This window comes from Sminthopsis crassicaudata, chromosome 6 (genome assembly GCF_048593235.1).
Source record: "Sminthopsis crassicaudata isolate SCR6 chromosome 6, ASM4859323v1, whole genome shotgun sequence".
NCBI lineage: Eukaryota > Metazoa > Chordata > Mammalia > Dasyuromorphia > Dasyuridae > Sminthopsis > Sminthopsis crassicaudata.
The window spans coordinates 192,644,536-192,663,907 of NC_133622.1; the positions used below are offsets into that span (position 1 = coordinate 192,644,536).

Here is a 19,372-nt window from a genome sequence, read left to right on the forward strand (position 1 = left end):
CCGTCTCTCTGCTCCGCCCGCGAGCCGGGGCTGGGCCTGTAGCTGGGACGTCATCCATTGATCCGTCGGGCGGGGGTCGGGGCCCCCTCAGCCACCAGGCCACGGCGGCCCAAGGTGTCGCCAGACTGCCCGGGCGGAGGGAGAGAAGAGAGGCCCGCGCGGGGTACTCCGAGGGGAGCGCGGGTCGGAGCTGGCGGCCGCGAACAGCCGGGGCGGTCCTGCCTCGCCGCCGCCCGCACGGACGCCGCGCCCCCAGCCACGCGTAGAGCGGGGTTCGGGCTGGCCCCTCCTCCGGCGACGTCCAGGGCCTCCACTGCGCACGCCCTAGTCGCCTTGCTCCCTCCTTCTCCCGTCTTAGCTCCTCCCCGTTCTGCCTCCCCTCTTCTTTCCTCCCCATTCCCTCCCTTCCCCCTCCCCCTCGGCTCTGACCGAGCGGGCCACCGTCCGTCTCGTCCCGTCCTGGAGAAGGCGAAGTGGGTCCGGGCGAGAGTGTGTGTGTGTGCGCGACGAGAGGGGGAAGCCGTTTCTGCCCCCCTAAGATGGTGTCGGCGGCCGCCGAAGGCAGGCAGAGGACGAGGCCGGCGGCGGCGGCGGCGGGGGCGGCGGCGAGCACTGAGCGGGCGCGGAGGCCCCTGCCGCAGTGCCGGGGTCCGGGCCGGGGCCGGGCGGCGCTGACAGGGAGGGCTGGGGCGAGGAGCGGGCTGTCCGTGCCGGGACCGCGGCCCCCGCCGGCGCTGCCGCTGCTGCCGCTGCTGCTGCTACTGCTGCTACTGCTGCCCCTGCCCGTGCCCCGGGCGGCCGAGGCGGCGGCACCGGCGGCCGTGGCGTCGGGCTCGGCCGCGGCCGAGGCCAAGGAGTGCGACCGGCCCTGCGTGAACGGCGGCCACTGCAACCCGAGCACGGGCCAGTGCGTGTGTCCGGCCGGCTGGGTGGGCGACCAGTGCCAGCACTGCGGGGGCCGCTTCAGGTGAGCAGGGGCCGTGTGGGGCGCGGACGCGAGGGGACGCTGTGTGCATGTGTGCGACTCCGTGCCAGGCTGTGGGAGACACTGTGACACTGTGTGTGTCGTACACTGGCACTGGCGGGGTGGCGGTGACCCTGGGACTCTGCGCCCGGGCTGGGTTTGGGGCGTCGCGGAGGGGGCTGCTGGGAGCCGCCCGCGGCTTCCCGGGAGGGGGCCCGCCGGCCCGGCCCTGGCCACTGGGCCCTTCAAAAAAGCCCTGGAGAAATGCCCCGCAAGGAAGAGCCGGCGGAAGGGGGGTGGAGTCGGGGGTCCCAGATTGCACCTGGGGGTCTCTGGAAAGGGCCTTCGGGACCGCGGGGCCCCACGTCTGGAAGGTGGGGGGTGCGGACCCTCTGGGTAGGGCCAGTGACTGCAGTAGCGGAGGGGTCTGGTGCGGAGAAATGGAGCTGGAAAGTGGGATTTGGGGGTGGGGGAGGGTAAGGTCATCATTGTGTTAGGAAAGGTGAGGATTTCAGAGATTGGGAGAAGACAGAGTGTAGGGCGGGATGGCGTCGGGGCTCATCTTTTACACCCACGGGCCATCAGCGCAAAGTGGGAAGTGACCCCGGCCCGCGTTTTGCTGTTCAGGAGAGCTTCTCCGCTGCCCTCCCCACCAGTTTGGAGGAGGCAGATCCTGGGGGGACCCCCCTTTCCTTGTCCGGCTCATTATTACCGATGTGGAAACTGAGGCAGACAGGTTGCCCGGGGTCCCACAATTAGTAACGTCTGGGGCCAGAGTTGAACTCAGAAAGAGGTCTTCCCTCTCCCGGGCCGGGCCTGCCACTCTATCCACGGCCCCACGGAGCTGCCCCCAGTTTACAGAGGAGAAAACCGAGTCCTGTGTGGATTTCTAGAGCTGCAGTTCAGGTGCAGAGACTCATGAAAGGTAGTTTTCTATAAGAATAGGAATGGGGCAATAATTTGTGAGGATGCAGTAGAGGACCGTTGCTTTTGGGGGTAGAAAAACAGATCAGTATTGAAAAGGGAGAGAGGTTTTATTAAATCAGAGCAGAAACTGAGAGGGAGTCTGCAAAACTTCAGAGTCCTGAAGATCAAACTTAGTTTGTCAAGTAATGCATTGTAATACAGTGATCATGAAAAAGCGACTCTTCCTAGACCCGCAATGAACTGAGAATCTGTGGAGATCAGAAAAGAACACAAATAAATACAATATGAGGTAGAATAGAAGGTGAAGAAGAAATGAGGGGACAAAGTTCTAAGAAAATCTGAGGAAAGGGTGGTCGTCAGTCGTTGGGTTAGTAACGAGAGAAGTTTTCATGAAGTAGGTAGTAGCTACTCTGAACACTGAAGGGAAGGAACAAGTTTTCAGGAAAATCTGAGGAGGGGGTTTTGTCCTGTTTTGTGGATGGTTAGAGATGGGCACCTGGGCGTCCAGCAGAGTGCTTTTCTGAGGGAGAAATAGTAATGAAAGAAGATTAGGAAAGTTAATTCTGACATTAGGCCCCTGTGGTGTAATGAAATATGGTGAGAGGACCTCTTATTCTCATCAATGCTAAACATGAGAGTGCTGCCCCTTGCTTTGAGTAGAGTTCTCTCCTGAAAGAAGTTTTGGTTCCAGAAAATGCAAGATATTTTTGATTTAAATTATTTGTGATTTAAATACTTAGATTACTGTTGTTTCCAGTTTTTAGGAAGGAGAGGCTCAGGTTTGCTTGTTTTTTTGAACAGGATTTTAGTTGGAGCTAATTCATGCATATAGTTTTGACTGCTATGGATTGTCTAATCTGATTTAGACTTTTAACTTCTATGTTATTAGATTAAAAGGTATTAAGTGAATGTCCTCATTTATAATTATTTAGAGAAAGTAGTTTCTGAATTCAGAGCCCACTTAAAGTGGATTGCATCACACCATTGCTGTGTTTTGCTATCTTAAGTGAAGATTTTATTGTATTAGAAATGTGGTGACTTTTCCCCACTTTTTCTTGCTGGCTAAAAATGTAGAAAAAAGAGAGGAAAACATAGAATGGTAAAATTGGAGTGATACCTTTGCAGTAATTATATGCTGCTTTCAAGTGCAAGGTGCTGCAGAAATAAAGAGGGCAAAGATAATATCGTTTTAGAGCCTTTTCAGAGAACTCTAAAGCAAGGGAAGGTATTCATAATTCACTTGTATTTTTTTCTGCTTACCAATTAATATCAATGAAAGTTTGCTTTGGTAGTATAAATAAACCCCATCAAGTTAAGAGTTCAAAAAATTAAGCAACTCTGTCATACATTTTTAGATGTAAATTTTAGCTCCTTCATTTTAAACTAAATTTTAGAAAGAATCAACATCCTTTCTAACTCAGAATAAGCAGTTGAACTCATTGTCATAGGCAGTTCTCTAACAAGTAAGTTGTTAGGCAAATGTCAATTTATTCTGTTTGTCATTGAAATCATGTATCTGATTTTCTCTCCTCTTGCTCCCTCCATGCCTCCAAAAGAAGAAAAAGTGGTTGTATATTGTAAATGTATTTAAATGTAAATATATATATATGTGTGTGTGTGTGTAAAATGCTGTTGGAACATAATTTCCATAGTTGAGAAAACATTTTTTCTAAATCAGATTTTTCTTATGGAAAACCTTTGGTCTAACCAAATTCCAATAAATATTTTGGAAACTTAAGGTAAAAGGCGTCAGGGGAAGGAAAACAGGTTTTACAAAAATGAAATCATGTTCCTTATCTAGATCTATCAGTGGGTTCATATCATGTGGCAGTATTAACCCACCAGCCCTGGGGACATAAGTACTTGTGACTGACTTAATAATGGTTCTCTTCCATTTTTATTTTTGGAAAATACATTTTAAAGTGGGAAAAACTGAACAATGAAGTTAGTTGTCTTTAGTTATTTGTTTATAAACAATGATGTTTACTTGTAATCTCAAATTTCCCCTAATGAATCAAATAATATATTTTAAAAAGTTGTTTCCAACCTGACTTCTAATATACATTTCTAATTCTAAGTTTCTTTTGAATGCCAAGCTTGAACATCCGTTATTATTATTATTATTAGATCTTATCACCTTAAATGTATCTAAAACTGAACTCATTTTCTTCCCCAAACCAGCTCCTCTACCACACTTGACTGTTGTCATATCTTCCCTTAGCTTTGAAACTGTTATCATTCTGGACCATTCTGGATTCTTTTCTCTCACTCTTGATTATTAACCAGATATGTTCATTTTTCCTTTTGTATGGTCATTTTTCCATTTTTACCATCATCACCATCATAAATTCTTATCACTTTATTGTTGTATATCATAACTAGACAAATACTTTGCTGACAGATGTCTGCCTCTAAAATTCTCTCTCTCCAAAAGTATCAGATTATTTTTCTCCAAATACTATTTGCACATATTTTGATTGTGTTCAAACACCTTCAGTTCTTTCTTTTCCACCTCCTTATAGTATAAAGTCTAGACTAGTAGAGTAGGAGGGACATAATTGATATATTCAAATATTTAAAAGGCCACTCTGTGGAAGAGAAATCAGACTTATTCTGCCTGGCTCCTGAGGAGAGATCATCTACTTCAATTCCTTCATCTCATAGATGAGCAAACAGAGGCTTTTTATGTATATGTACTTTTTCATGGACAGGGATTTCAAGCAGAAGAGCACTTTATACATTATCAGATTCATCCATCTCATTTTACAGATAAGAAAATTGAAGGTACAGAGAGTTTAAGAAATGTGTCTGTGATTACATAGGTAGTAAGTGACAATACTGGGAAGCAAATACAAGTTCTTTTTACTGTACCACTACTGTACCACCCTATCTCCATCATATGGAAGTAGCAAATTTGAATGTAAGTGTTCCGACTTGAAACTCAATGTTTTTATGTCAGGATATTTATGACTGTTGCCTCAAACAGGTTCTTAGGGGTGAATCTCCTATTGTTTCCTTCTTTTGCTTCCCTTGTCCTGTCAGTTTTCTTCTCTTTCCAAATCTTAGCCTTGGATTACTTCCACCATCAGCCACCTCTTCCCTTTTTTTGAACTACTGAGTCCTCAACTATCCTGATTGGATACATTACAAATTCATATAATTTAAACTCAAATGGTCCTCACTGAAGGAAGCTAGTCTTTTTATTCTTCTTTAAATAATTGGTTCTCTATTTCATTTCCCACAGAAGATATTCTAAACCTTTTCTTTCTTCTTCCGACCTCTTTCATCCAATTCCTTCTCAGCTGAGGACCCTGATTGCGATTTTACTGAAACAAAAATGAGGCTATTCAGCATGAACTTTTCTTATATACTTTTCACCTCAAAATTCCCTGACATTATCTCATACTCTCCTTTTTTCCTCTATTCTCTGACAAAGAGATGGCTTTTTTTTTTGGGGGGGGGGGGCTACTCTCAACTCTTCTACATATATATTAGATTCTTATAATTCTTTTTAAAAAATTAAATTGTATGTTTTTCAATGAACAAAAATCATTTTCTCTCCCTTTCACCAACTCTGTTGTGTTGGGAGTGGGGGGGAGAGAAAACTCTTGTAACATATTTTCCTAGCCAAGAAAAACAAAGTCCATCATTGGCTGTATCCAAAAATTATATATATCACTCTGCACCCTGAATCCATTACGTCTCTGTTACAGTTTGGTTAACATGTTTTATTATCAGTCCCTTGTAATAGTGATTGATTATTGGTCATGATTTAGGATTCTTTGGCCTTTCAAATTTGTTTGTTTGCAGGCAGCTAGGTGATGTACTATATAAGTGTATTGTAGTTGCTTTTAAGAAAACCTGAGTTCAAATTCTTCCTCAAATATTTATTAGCTGTATATCCCTGAACAAATCATTAAACCTCAATGGGAGTAATAATATAGCACCTATCTCCTGTGGCTATAGAAGGATCAAATAAGATAACATATATACTTTGACACCTTAAAATGTTATTTATATAAATATTAATTATTATTATTATTATTCCAGTATTATTGTCTTTATATAAATTGTTTTCCTAGTATTGCTCACATCAATGTATCATTTCATATATAAGTCTTTTCAGGTTTATCAAGAATTGTTCCTTTCAACACTTTTTTCATCACAATAGTATTAAATTACATTCTTATGCTACAATTTGTTCAACCATCCCATCCCCAAATTAATGGGAATGCTCCCCTTCCCATTTTTTCCTTCAGATTACATTGTGAACATTCCCACTTTTTCTTGAATCTTCAATCTGTCCCAGTCAACTGATTCCTTCCCTTCTTTGCTTCAAATGTGGACAACTCTCCTCTCGCTTTTTCTCAGCCAAATTCTTTGAAAGAGTTGTTTACACAGTGATGTCAAGCTCAAATGGAACTTGCTGGCAGCATATTGACTTTAAAAAAAAAAAAACACAAATTAACATTATCTTTGTCATACTGAATTTTAAAAAAAATTTGTTAAGCATTCCCAATTATATTTTAGTTTTATTTGGGTTGGTGTGACAACTCTGGTCTGTTCTTATTGTATATACTCAGTGCTTCTACTTCTTTCCTCTTGCTCCTCAACCTCTTTTAATCTGGATTTCGAACACATTCAGATAAAACTTCTCTCTCTGAAGTTACTAGTAATTTCTTAATTGTCAAATCTAGGGACAGTTAGATGGCACAGTGGATAGAGCACTGGCCCTGGAGTCAGGAGAACTCGAGTTCAAATTCAGCCTCACTTAATACTTATTAACCGTGTGACCCTGGGCAAGTCACTTAACCCAATTGCTTAAAAAAAAATTGTCAAATCTAATAGTTCTTTTTTCTTCAATCCTAATCCTTTTTGATCTTTTTACTGCATTTAATCTGTTGCCCATCTTCTTCTGAATATTCTCTTCTCTATTTTCATAATTCTCTATTTGAGAATATTTAGGCTCTTTTACTGCCTTATATGGCCTTACTTGTGGATATTTCTCAGGGTTCTATCCCAAGTCCTCGTTTCTTCATTTGTATTTTATTTCTTGGTAACCACAACAGTTCCTGTCAGATTAACTCATCTCTAAGCAGAAGATTCCCAGATCTCAGTATCCACCCTCAGTTTGTCCATTGAGCTTTAATCCTTCATCATTATTTGGACATTTCAAGTAGATGTCCCAGAGATATGTTTAAGTCTGAATTCATTCTTTTTCTCCCTAAACTGTCATTTCTTCCAGATGCCCCTATTTTGCCAAAGAGGCCACCATCCTTTCTAGTGTCTTAGGTTCCTAATCTTAGCCTTGTTCTCAGCTTCTTATTCTCCTTTACCCCATGTATATCATTGGTCAAATATTGCCTTTTCTATTTTAACATGGTCTCTTTCATTAACTCTTCTCTCCATTCCAACTATTAGCTTGAACCATTTAGTTCAAGCGTTTATCACTTCTCAGCTAGATTCTCAGTAAGATAGTAAGACCAATTAGGAGGATGATGCAAACAACATCCTCCTAATTGGTCTTACTATCTTACTCTGTCACCACTGTAGTTCACCCTATATATTACTGCCAATTTTCCTTTAACATAAATCTGACCATGATTACCTTATTCAACTCCATTTACTTTCTTTGTCCCTAGAATAAAATATAACCGTTTTTACTTTGAAAGCCCTATACATCTTAACCTAACCTACTTTTCCAGGTTCATTGGACATTATTTCCTCCTCTCATACCCTGAGATCCAGCCAAATTGTTTTACTCTCTATTTCTCACTTACCACGAAGTACACTATCTTTGTCCTCTGAGTCTTTGTACTAGCTATCACCCTATTCTTGGAATACATTTCCTCCTTATCTTTGTCTTTAAGGAATACTAGTTCCTTTCTTTTAAGATGTATCTTAGTCACCATGTCTTACAATGAAGCCTTTTCTGATCCTTCCAACTACTAGTGCTTTACCTCCCTTGATACCTTGTATTCATCTACTTTGTATGTGTTTATTATAACACATAAATATTAAAGTAGAAGTGTATTTTGTGCATTTATTCACTTAATATATATGCTGTGAATTTCTTTATAGGTGCTTTTATTATAGTGTATGCTAAGAGTAGAGTTTGTTTCATTCTTTGCATTTATATCTCTAGTACTCGAACTTAGGCAATTAATAACTACTTGCTTTGTAAGAAAACACACTTAGATCTCCACTTTATCAAGAACTGGATGGCAAAAGAATTTTGTAGCATATTAGATGAGGAAATCAGTTTTATCTGGATGTGAATTTATTTGTAAAATCGATGCATAAGATTTCTTTCTTATGTTTAGATAATTTGTTGATCAGTTACTGTGTGTTCATTACTCTGTTGAGCACTGGGGATCTAAATACAATCAAGCCAGATAGTCAGTCTATATTCTAAAGCAATTTATATTCTAGTGGGTGAAGATGGCACTTAAAAGATGATCTGGGAAAAGGGACAGATAAAGAGTCATGGATTTGGAGCTGGTGGCTGGAAGTAAGGTGGATGCTTATCTCAGGAAAAGAGAAGATGAAAGCTCATTTCTTGTAACCCATCCCCAGTTCCCAGAGCTAAGTTCAAGTTTCCAGTGGGAAGTAGGTAGAGATAAAGGTTGGAATAAAAGGGACTGATCTGGACCTGTTTGATGATTTAGTTAATAATCTTTCCCTTCTAACCTCTCCTAGCAGGTTTTTTTTTTTTTTTTTTTTTGAACTGTCTTTTATCTCTGATGGCATCTTTTCTCCCTGCTAGGCTAATACACTAGGAGGTTAGGGGCTATGTCTTATCACAATTTGTATTTTCTCCAGTTCTTTGGACAGTGCTCTTAGTACACACATTAAGTTGTTGCACATTCATGGAATCATAGATTTAATAGCATCTTTTCTCCCTGCTAGCTAGTACAGTAGGAGGGCAGGGATTATGTCTTATCAGAGCTTTGTATTTTCTCCAGTTCCTAAGATGGTGCGCTCTGTACACATTAAATTCTTACATATTCTTAGGATCATAGATTTAGCTGTGGACCTTCTGTGTCTCCCTCTCCCATATTGTAGATGAGGAAACTAAAGCTCACAGAAAGGAAGTATCTAAGTTAATAATCAACAGAACTAGAATTTAGACAGATGTTCTAACTCCAAATTCAATGATCTTTCCATATTATAAATTATCTCTAACGAATGAATGAATTTGTGTCTGGAATCTAAGTTGGATTAGAAGATTAGAAGACATACATAAGTTTCTTTCCAATTTTATGATCTTAGAGTCAATTTCTTTAGTTTTTGGGTAACAATGTAATTGTTTAAATTCTGATGTATTTGTAAGTAGAATTAGGGAATTTTTGTAGAGCCCATCTTAAAATCGTTGTATGAACCAAGAGATTTTCTGGATAAAAACTCATTTTAAATTACTTTGACTTTTGAGCTCATTACATATACTATTAGAAATATTTATCTTCTAACTTTATAAATATGTATACATATATTGTATTTAACATATTTAACATACTTTAACAAATTTAACATGTATGGGACTACCTGCCATCTAGAGGAGGGGATGGAGGGAAGGAGGGGAAAGTTGATACAGAAGTTTTTGCAAGGGTCAATGTTGAAAAATTACCCATGCATATGTTTTGTATATAAAAAGCTATAATTAAAAAAATGTTAAGAAAAAAAAAAGAAATCTATCTAATAAATGTTATACACATATAAAAGTTGAGCAAAAGTTGAATTTTTTAATGTTATTTTGTTTTTGGAAGTGGTAGAAACTACCATTGACAATAGTAGAGATGTATGTGTGGAGAATGACAGACTTATGAAAACATTCCATTGTGATATTTTAAACTTTACCATTATCTCTAATCTTCAGCTGTCAGATTGATCTTTTTAAAGCACAGATTTGACCATGTCATTTCCCCTCCACCCCTTTCCAAATTCTATAAACTTATAGTTGTTTCCTCTTACCTCTAGAATCAAATATAAAATCCTCTGTCTGGCTTTTAAAGTCCTTTAGAATCTGTTGTCCCATTCCTCCTCTCCTCTCTTTTTCAGTTTTCCCCTCCATGTACTCTTTAATTCATTAACACTAGTTTCCTTGTTATTCCTTAAACATTTTATCTTTTTAACTTTGAATGTTTTCACTGATTATCTCCATTCCTGGAACATTCCCTCCTCATCTCTCACTCTCTTGACTTCCTCAACGTCCTCAACTAAAGTCCCACTTTGTGCAAGAAGCCTTTTCCAGTCCTCCTCCTCCCTGAGAGATGGCATTCTTCTCCTGCTTCCCCCCATTTGTAGGTAGTTATTTCATGTTGTTTTCTCCATCATACTTTGAACTCCTTAAGAGCAAAAACTGTTTTTTGCTTTCTTTAAATAGTTCCAGTTCTTAGCACAGTGCTTGACACATAGTAGACACTTAATAATCGCTAGTTGCTAGTTGATTAACTAAGTATTGTTTTTTTTCAGTTTCCTCTTCTGTCAATTTTCATTATGTCAGGCTTTCTGCCATCATTACAATTTTCTCCTTAAAATCAGAATGTTAAAGTTGAAAGGAAATTATTAAATCATCTAGTCAAGACTTAATTTCCTCTTCCTCCAATTTTTTAGTTTTTACTTTATGGTATTTATATTGATACTTTTATACCATTCATTTTTTACTATCTCTCATTATTATTTATCCCTTGTTATATGATGAATATTAAAAGAAAAAAAATATTTCAACAAAATCAACCAAGACATTATTTTATATCCATAGTCCTCCATTTTCACAATTAAGGGAGGAGTGTGAATTTTCTCTAATTTTCAGGGCTAAAACTTCTTGATTGTTCCAATTATAGTTTTTGTTTACATTGCAAGTATTGTATATATTGTTTTCATTGTTCTTTTTCATTGTTGCTCATTTTGCCCTGCATCACTGTTCTTGGGAAAGTCTTTTATTACCTGAAATGTTTATGTTTATAGTTTTTTATGGCCTAATTTATATTCTGTTGCATTTCTATACCATAGTGTGTTTAACCTATTCCCTAGTTGATAGATATCTACTTTGTTTTTTGTTCTTTGTTTCCATACATACACAAAAAAGCTATAATTATTTTGATGTGTATCTTTCTGTTTTTGACATCTTTTTAGATAATTCCTGCCATGAGATTTCTAGATTAATTCCTTAATCTCAGTTACACATAGAAATAGTCATACCGTTTGATATAACAGAACTGTGTCCTCCTGATTTTTGAGGGATGGTGGTAGACCTAGATTAGAAAAATCCCTCCTCTGAGAAAACTACCTGGTTCCCACAGGAAACTCTCACCTCCAGTTGATCTGGGAAACAATCATTACCCATTATTGACCTGGTAAGTAGTCCCTCAATTCATCTGAAGATTGCTCCCTAGCCCCAAGCATAGAAGGCTAAATAAAATAAAAAATCTGTTAAGTCCGGGCTAACTCCCTCTGAAGGGCTCCGAATCTGCCAGAGTCAAGATAAGCAAAAGTCCTTGCCCCAAGTTGGGCGCCAAAATATTAAGTTCTGTTGTCTCTAGATTGTGAATTGTTCCCTGGGAGGAGATGTCTTGGGGAGCTTCTGGGGAGGCAGCCTTAGTTTTAGTTCCAGGACCAGTAATCCCTAAAATGCAGCTAGGAGTTAAAAGTCCTTTCCTGTCTCTTTCCAAATCTCCAGCCAGCTTGTCTCTAGCTCCCTCTGAATCTAAAGCCTCCAGTCAGCATGAGGGTATACGTGGGAATGAATCAGACTCTGCCTCCAAGAGTGGGATTGTGGGTTTCCCAGGGGCTTGTGGGAACTCCTACAACCAATGAGCTAGCTCCTTTTAAAGGTGTGAACTAAAGGTGTGAATTCTGAGCTAGAGAATTGTTAAGTACCAGCTTAGCACCTAGTAAGAACCTAACAAAAATCTGTACCCCCAATATTTGCTATCTTCCTAATCAGGAAGCAGCCCACTGGGAGAAGGAGTTTTTCAGTGAAATAAACCCATTTTGCCAAAAACCTCACTTGCAGATTGGGAATGCGAATTCTTTTGCAAAACCTGTGACATTTGAGGCGTGGGGATCCCTATGGCTGTTAGGGAACACCTTGATCTTACTATCATTAGTAAGTATTTCATTGAACCATGTTCATGAACTATCAAATTAATTTGTCAGTCAATCTTTAAACATTTATGAAGTGCCTGCTATGTGCCAAGTTCTATGCTAAGATCAGGTGTAAGGGTCCAAAGAAAGGTCAGGCAAGTGCAATTGAGATGTTAAGTTATCCCCAGATGTGCTTAAGAGTTGAGTACTTAGGGCTTTCCTTCGTGGGGAGACCTCCACCCATGGCGGAAACCTAGATCTCATTCTGAAGTCTCAGTCAATTTCGGGATGTAGACTTCATTGTTGATTGGCTTGTGTCTGTGACCTCATTGACTCTATATAAGCTCGGGACAAGAAGCGCCCTTCCCTTTTTCCTTCTTACTACCACCTGGAGCCTGTACTGGGAGGTCAATACTAAGGTTTGTGCAGGAGGTCATAGGGTAGAAGTGATTTATGGGAATAAAGCTTAAGATTGCTTCTCATTTAAACTCTCTGGTACTCTGTTATGCTTCAACTACTTTCTATGAGATAGTAGCCAGAGGATTCTGAAGACCTCAAAATAGAGGTGAGATTGATGATACTATATTTACCAGATTTTCTCTGTTAGGCCTAGGAATAAGGACAGATTAGCATTAGTTAGGGAGAAAAAATAAAACCCTAACAATTAGGGATATAGAGAAAGGTGAAAAAGCAAATCTATCCTCAAGAAGCTTACAATCAAATTGGGAAGATAGCATGCAAATAAATGTTAAATGTATACAAACAAGCTCTATGCAAGACAAATAGCAGATAACAAGCAAGAAAGGCTATAGAATTGAGAAGTTGGAAAGGCTTTCTGCAGAAAATAGGATTTTAATTGAAGGAGGACCGAGAAGGTAGGAGGTGGAGTTAAGGAGGGGAGTATATTACAACCATACAAAAGGTCTGGAGGAAAGAGATAATGTTTTGTTCTAAGAACCCCAAGAAAGCTAGTAATTATAATTTTTTATGTTTTTCTTTTGCTCTATGACTTCTAACCTGCTTTTCATCTCCCTGCCATTTCCATTCACTCCATCCTTGAATTCTTTCACAGGCTATCACTCTCTCCCCCCCCCCCCCAGGTCTGGGGTTAAGTGACTTGCCCAAGGTCACACAGCTAGGAAGTGTTAAGTGTCTGAGACCAGATTTGAACTCGGGTCCTCCTGAATTCAAGGCTGGTGCTCTATCCACTGTGCCACCCAGCCGCCCCTTTTACACTTTTACACTGATTATACTGAACTTTCATGACTTGGTGAACCAATTTTATCCTACCATGAATTGCCAGACCCAATCTTCCTAATTGTTTCACTGTCCTGTTCACTACAATGATTGTTCTAAATCTTTTTATCTCTCTTCTAGCCTGTAATGAAGTCTCTTTCTTTTGCCTTCTCCCCTGAAGAACGTGCCTCATGCTACTGAGAAAATTGAGGCCATTCTTTGAGCTTCTTTTTGCTTCCCCACTTTCTCACATGAAAAAGTCATTCCTACTCCTTTCCAAGAGCAAGCCATCTACTTACACTTTTGATCCCATTGATCCCATTTCAACAGTCTTCATTTTCTCCACTCTCATCGACTTTCTGCTTCCCTGTTGTCTACAAACACTTTCAGGTCTCCCACTTCCTGGAAAAGTGCTTATTTGGTCCTACTATCCCTTTATATTGTTGTCTTAAATCTCTCCTCCCTTCTATGGTTAAATCCCTTGAGAAAACGGTTTTCTACACTCCCTTCCTCTTTTTCTCTTCTGAATACTCTTTAGTCTGATTCTGGCCTCATTAAACTGAAATTGCTTCCTTCAAAGTAACCATTGTGATACACCAGTGCCCATCAAAATCTCCCATCCATGGGTTAGGCTAACCTTAAAAGGGATAAAGCTGGGGCTTGATTGAATGGGGAAAAACACTGAATTGATATGCCTTAATTGTATCTTTTTGGTACTTCTGTGTTTATTGACAGTGGCTTTCTGCTTACATGAGGACTCAAGATTCACTCAAGGGTCCCTTGGATGTGATGGATATCCAAGGATCCCATGAGGCACTATAATCTGCTCTGCTGACCACATGGTTTCTAAGGATTACTTTGTTCCCATTAAATAAACTTTTCATGTTAGGGCTGAGTAAACCTTCTTTTGTTAACTTTTAAATGACCTAATTTCACTTTAATATCAAGCCTGAAGTTGCAGGGTTATGCCCAAATTAGGTCTGACACTAATGCCAATGATGTTTCAATTGCTAAACCTAATGATCCTTTCTTAGCCCTCATTCTTCTTAATCTCTTTCCAATCTTTGACATTGTCAATCATGTTCTTCTCCTGGATAGTCTCTCTTTTCTATGTCTTTATGACACTACAGTCTCCTGATTCTTCTCTTTGTCTGATCATTCCTTAATATCCTTTGTTGGATCTTTCTCTAGGACATGCCCATTCTGGGAATCCTCCTTTTTTCTTCTTTCAATAATTTCTTCTTTGGTGATCTCATCATTTTTCATGGGTTCAAATTACTACCTTTATGCATATTATTCCCAGAACTATGTATCTATTCCTTCTTTCTTTCCTGACCTCCAGTCTTACAACATCAGTTGCTTCTCAGACATCCCATATAGTTCTCTAACTCAGGATATCTAATGTAGAATTGATGGTTTTCCCCCTAAAACCTTCCTCTCTTCAAAATTAACATAATTCCGATGAAGGTATCACCATCTACTTGTCAGCAGGACTTGTAACTAGATATCATCCTCAACTCCCACTTATTTAATTCAGTAAATTCCAGTAGCTCTCTGTCACTGCCAAGATAAAATATAAAATCTTTTCTTTGTCATTCAAAGCTCAACACCAATTCCCTTCCTACTTTTCCAGTGTTGTTTTATTTTAATTTCTTCTGTTTTGTAATCTAGCAACACTGTCATCCTTATTGTTACTCAAGGTTGATACTTTTTCCCTTGACTCTTTACCTTTTTATTGCTCAGCTGTCCCCCACAACCAGAATGTCCTGATGATGTCTCACTATCATCTCCTGATTTTCCTGATTTCTTTCAAAATTATGTTTAAATTCCATCTTTTGCAAGAGGCATTTTTCAGTATCCCTGTTAGTTCTTTCTGAAATGATCTGTCATTTATTTTGTCCATATTCTTGGATGTACATAGTTTTTTGTATTTTGCTCCAAAAGTATAAGCTCCTTGAAGACAGGGACTGTGCTTTTGTCTTTCTTTGTATCCTCAGTGATTAACATAGTAACTGATACAGAATAAATTAAATAAAATAGTTAGTAAATAACTATTAATTATTCACAAATGCTTCATTATATTTATCTGTAGTTTGCCATCTTTATGCCTTGCAGTGAGAAGCATGTTTTACTTTCAGAGTCCTTGGAAATCACAGTTGGTCACTGCATTTGGTCAGAGTTTTTGCAGTCATTGTTTAAATTTTTCTCTTGGTTCTTTGTAATTTCATGTAAATCTTTTGAAGTTTCCTTGAATTCTCCTCATGTATTGCTTTTCATGGTACATTAATATTCTAGTATGTTTGTATATTATTAAGAAGTGAAGATGATGCAAGAAAATCATTAAAATGAGTCAACAGCTTGGTAAAGGAGATATTTAAAAAAAAAAAAAAACTGAAGAAAATAACACATAGAAAACAAATTATTCCAAATGGTAAAGGAGGTACAAAAAGTCAATAAAGAAAAGAATGCCTTAAAAAGAAGAATTGACCAAATGGAAAGAAAGACACAAAAATTCACTAAACAATAACAACAACAAAAAAAACCCTTAAAGAGTAAAATTGGATAAATAGAAAAGGAGTTACAAAAATTCATTGAAGAAATAATTCTTTAAAAAGTAAAATTGAACAAATGACTTTATGAGCTAATAATTTTATGAGAAATCAAGAAGCAATGAAACAAAACCAAAAAAATAAAAGACAATCAGAACTATCTCTTTGGAAAAAACTGACTTGGAAAATAGGTCAATGAGAGATAATTTTAAAAATTGTTGGACTACTTGAAGGCCTTGATCAAAAAAAGGAGCCTAGACATCATTTTTGAAGAAATTGTCAAGGAAAGCTGTCCTGATATTCTCTGATCAGAGAGTAAAATAGAAATTGAAAGAATCCACTGATCACTTCCTGAAAGAAATTCCAAAATGAAAACTCCCAGGAATATTATAGCCAAATTTCCAGAGCTCCCAAGTCAAGGAGAAAATATTGCAAGCAGCCAGAAACAAACAATTCAAGTAATGTGGAGCCATAATCAGGATAACATTAGATTTAACAACTTCTACATTAATAGATTGGAGGTCTTGGAATATGATATTCTGTGAGGTAAAGGAACCAATCAAGCAACCAAAAATAACTATGGAGGAAAATTGAGTATCATCTTTTAGGGCAAAAAGTGGATATTCATTGAAATAGAGGACTTCATTATTTTTATTTTTCCTAGTTACATTCCCTAGTTAAATTTTTTTGGTTATATACATACATTTATTTTTTGCATATTTCCACATGAATCATGTTGGGAGAAGAAAATTAGAACAAAAGGAAAAACAGATTGAAAAAGATAGGTGAAACTAGTCTCTGTGAACCTACATTCAGTTTCCATTGTTCTCTTTCTGCATGCAGATGGCATTTTCCATCTGAGTTTATTGGCATTGTCTTGTATTACTGAATCTCTGAGAAGAAGCAATTGTATCATATTTGATCATCGCACAATTCTACTGGTGCTGTGTGTAATGTTTTTCTAATTCTGCTTGCTTCACTCAGCTTTTAAGCATTCTTGATTGAAAATATCACAGTTGAATAGAAAATTAAACTTTCAAATACAAAGCTCAAGAGAAGCATAAAAATGTAAATAGGAAAGGAAAACATAAGGGATTTATGGAAAGATATTTGTAACTCATAACAACTTGCTCATTTTTAGGGCAGTTAAAAGGAGTGTGTATACTGAAAGAAGGCACAAGTATAAGTTGAATAGAAAAAGATAGTACTTAAAAAATAAAATTAAGATGTAAAAAAGGAATGTACTGAGAGAAAAGGAAAAGGAGAGATAGAATGGGGTAAATTATCTTACATAAAAGAGATAAAATTTTACAGTTGCGGGGAAGAGAGGGAAGTAAGGGGGAAGTGAGTGAAACTTTTATCAGAAGTGGCTCAAAGAGAGAATAACATAAACACTTAATTGTGTATAAAAATGTGTTTTACCATACAAGAAAGAAAGGGGGGGTGGGGAGATTGAGTGAAAGTATAGTCAGGAGCAAAACCCTTTTGAGAAAGGAAGAGACAATAGAAAAATTGGTGTGGAGGTAGGATGGAGGGAAACACAGATAGCAAAAGTAATTGAAAATTTTGAAACAGGTTTCTCTGATTAAAAACTCCATTTCTTAAACACACAGAGAATTGAGTCCATTCCTTAATTGATAAATGATCAAATTATATGAAGTTTTCAGATGAAGTAACCAAAACTGTCTATGAAACATAAGGAAAAAATGCTCTCATTATTGATTGCAGAAATGTACTATCTCATACTTATTAGATTGGCTAATAGGACAGAAAAGGAAATTGCCAAATATTGGAGAGGATGTGGAAAAAATGCTACATTAATGCATTGTTGGAGTTCTGTAGAGCAATTTGGAGATATGCCCAAAAGGTTATGACTTAACAATACCACTCTCAAGACTATCCTAAAAGAGATTTTAAAAAAAGAAAAGAACCTGCACATACAAAAATATTTGTAGCAGATCTTTATTGGAAATGAAGAATTGGAAATTGAGTGGATATCCATCAATTCGGGGAATGGCTAAACAAATTTTGATATGTGATTATGTTGGAATATTATAGTGCTATAAGCAATTATGATTAGGTTATTCTCAGAAAAACCTGGAATGACTTTGATGAGTTGTTGTGAAGTGAAATTTTGGAATACATGGGAGCCAACTGACAGATCCAACCCAGACCAGCAGAATGGATCTTCTCTTGTGAGAGGATGATACAAAGAGACTGAGAGGCCGGTGCTATTCTCCGACCTAACTGAGAGGCCGTTGTGTTGTCTGACCTCTCTCCTCTCTGCCTCCAATTTATCTCATTCCCACCTGTGTTAGCAAATGCTGCTTTGCAACTCCTTCAGATATTATGATCCACAGGTGTGGAGGCTCTAGGAGAATTGACCTGCCCTTCAACAATGAACCGTACTATGTACAAAATAATAGCAGTATTGGGAAGATGATTAGCTATGAAGGACTTAGTTATTCTCAGGACAACTCCGAAGGACTTATGATGAGAGGAATACTATTTATCCCCAGAGAAACAACTGATATTGTCTGAATACAAATTGAAGCAATCTTTTTTAACTTTATTTTTTCTTGAAGGTTTTTTCCCTTTGATCTATGTATTTTTTTTCAATATGACTATAAGATGTTTTGCATAAACACCCTTATATAATCTATATTGAATTGCTTGTCTTCTCAATGAGGTGCATTTGAGAGAAGGAAAAGAGAGGATTTGGATCTCAAAATGAGTGTTTAAAAATGTTTTTACGTTTACATTTTACATTTTACATTTTTTTTTTTTTTGCTTTTTGGAAAAGTCGTTTCTTTAAGTTTTTTATTTTTCCAAATACATGCAAAGATAGTTAGCACCTTTACAAAACTTGTGTTCCAAATTTTTAATTTTTCTCCCTCTTCCTCTTACCTAAGATAGCAATTAATAGGTTAAACTTGTACAGTTCTTCTAAACATACTTTCATATTTGTCATGCTGTGCAAAAAAAAAAAAATCAGATCAAAAGGGAAGAAAATATGAGAAAAAAAAAAAGCAAAAAACAAAAAGGTAAAAATACTCTGTTTTGATCCACATTTAGTCTTCATAGTTCTCTGGATGCTGATGATACTTTTCATCACAAGTCTATTGGACCAGTGATTTCTTAATTCCCAAATCTAAGGATTTTTTCATTCCTCATCCTTCTTGATTTTTCTGAATCATTTGGTCTTGTTGATCACATTTTGTATGTTCTTTCCTCTCAAGGTTTTTCTCCTATCTGTCAGACCACTCCTTAGTCTTCTTAGCTGGATTTCTATGTCACTTCTACTAATACTGGGTAGGTATGCCCTAAGGCACTAGCCTGGGCTTTCTTTTCTTTTTTTCTCAGTATTAATATTTTCATAAGGGTTCAAGTGTCATTTCTATGGAAATGTATTCCCAGATTAACATACTCAGTCCTAGGCTCCTTCCTGAGCTCCTTTTTTACCTTATTAACTACTTTTTGTAAATCTCACTAGAATCTTATATCAACATGCCTAAAACAGAAGTCATTATCTTACTTTCCTTTCTTTGAACTTCCCTATAGCAGTCAAGGGCACCTCCCACTCACCCCCTGCCTTGGTGTCATCTTTGAC

The 19,372-nt window shown here is 38.3% G+C and overlaps 1 protein-coding gene across 2 annotated transcripts in view; it reads left to right on the forward strand.

Annotated features, from left to right (window-relative positions):
* The first annotated feature begins 399 nt into the window (after window positions 1-399).
* ATRN (attractin) overlaps window positions 400-19,372 on the forward strand; it is a 239,148-nt gene continuing 220,175 nt past the window's right edge. For both annotated transcript variants that reach the window (XM_074274223.1, XM_074274222.1), the window contains exon 1: window positions 400-967. In XM_074274223.1, coding sequence (XP_074130324.1) covers window positions 540-967 — 428 coding nt within the window. In that variant the 5' untranslated portion in view covers window positions 400-539. The remainder of the gene's footprint in view (window positions 968-19,372) is intronic.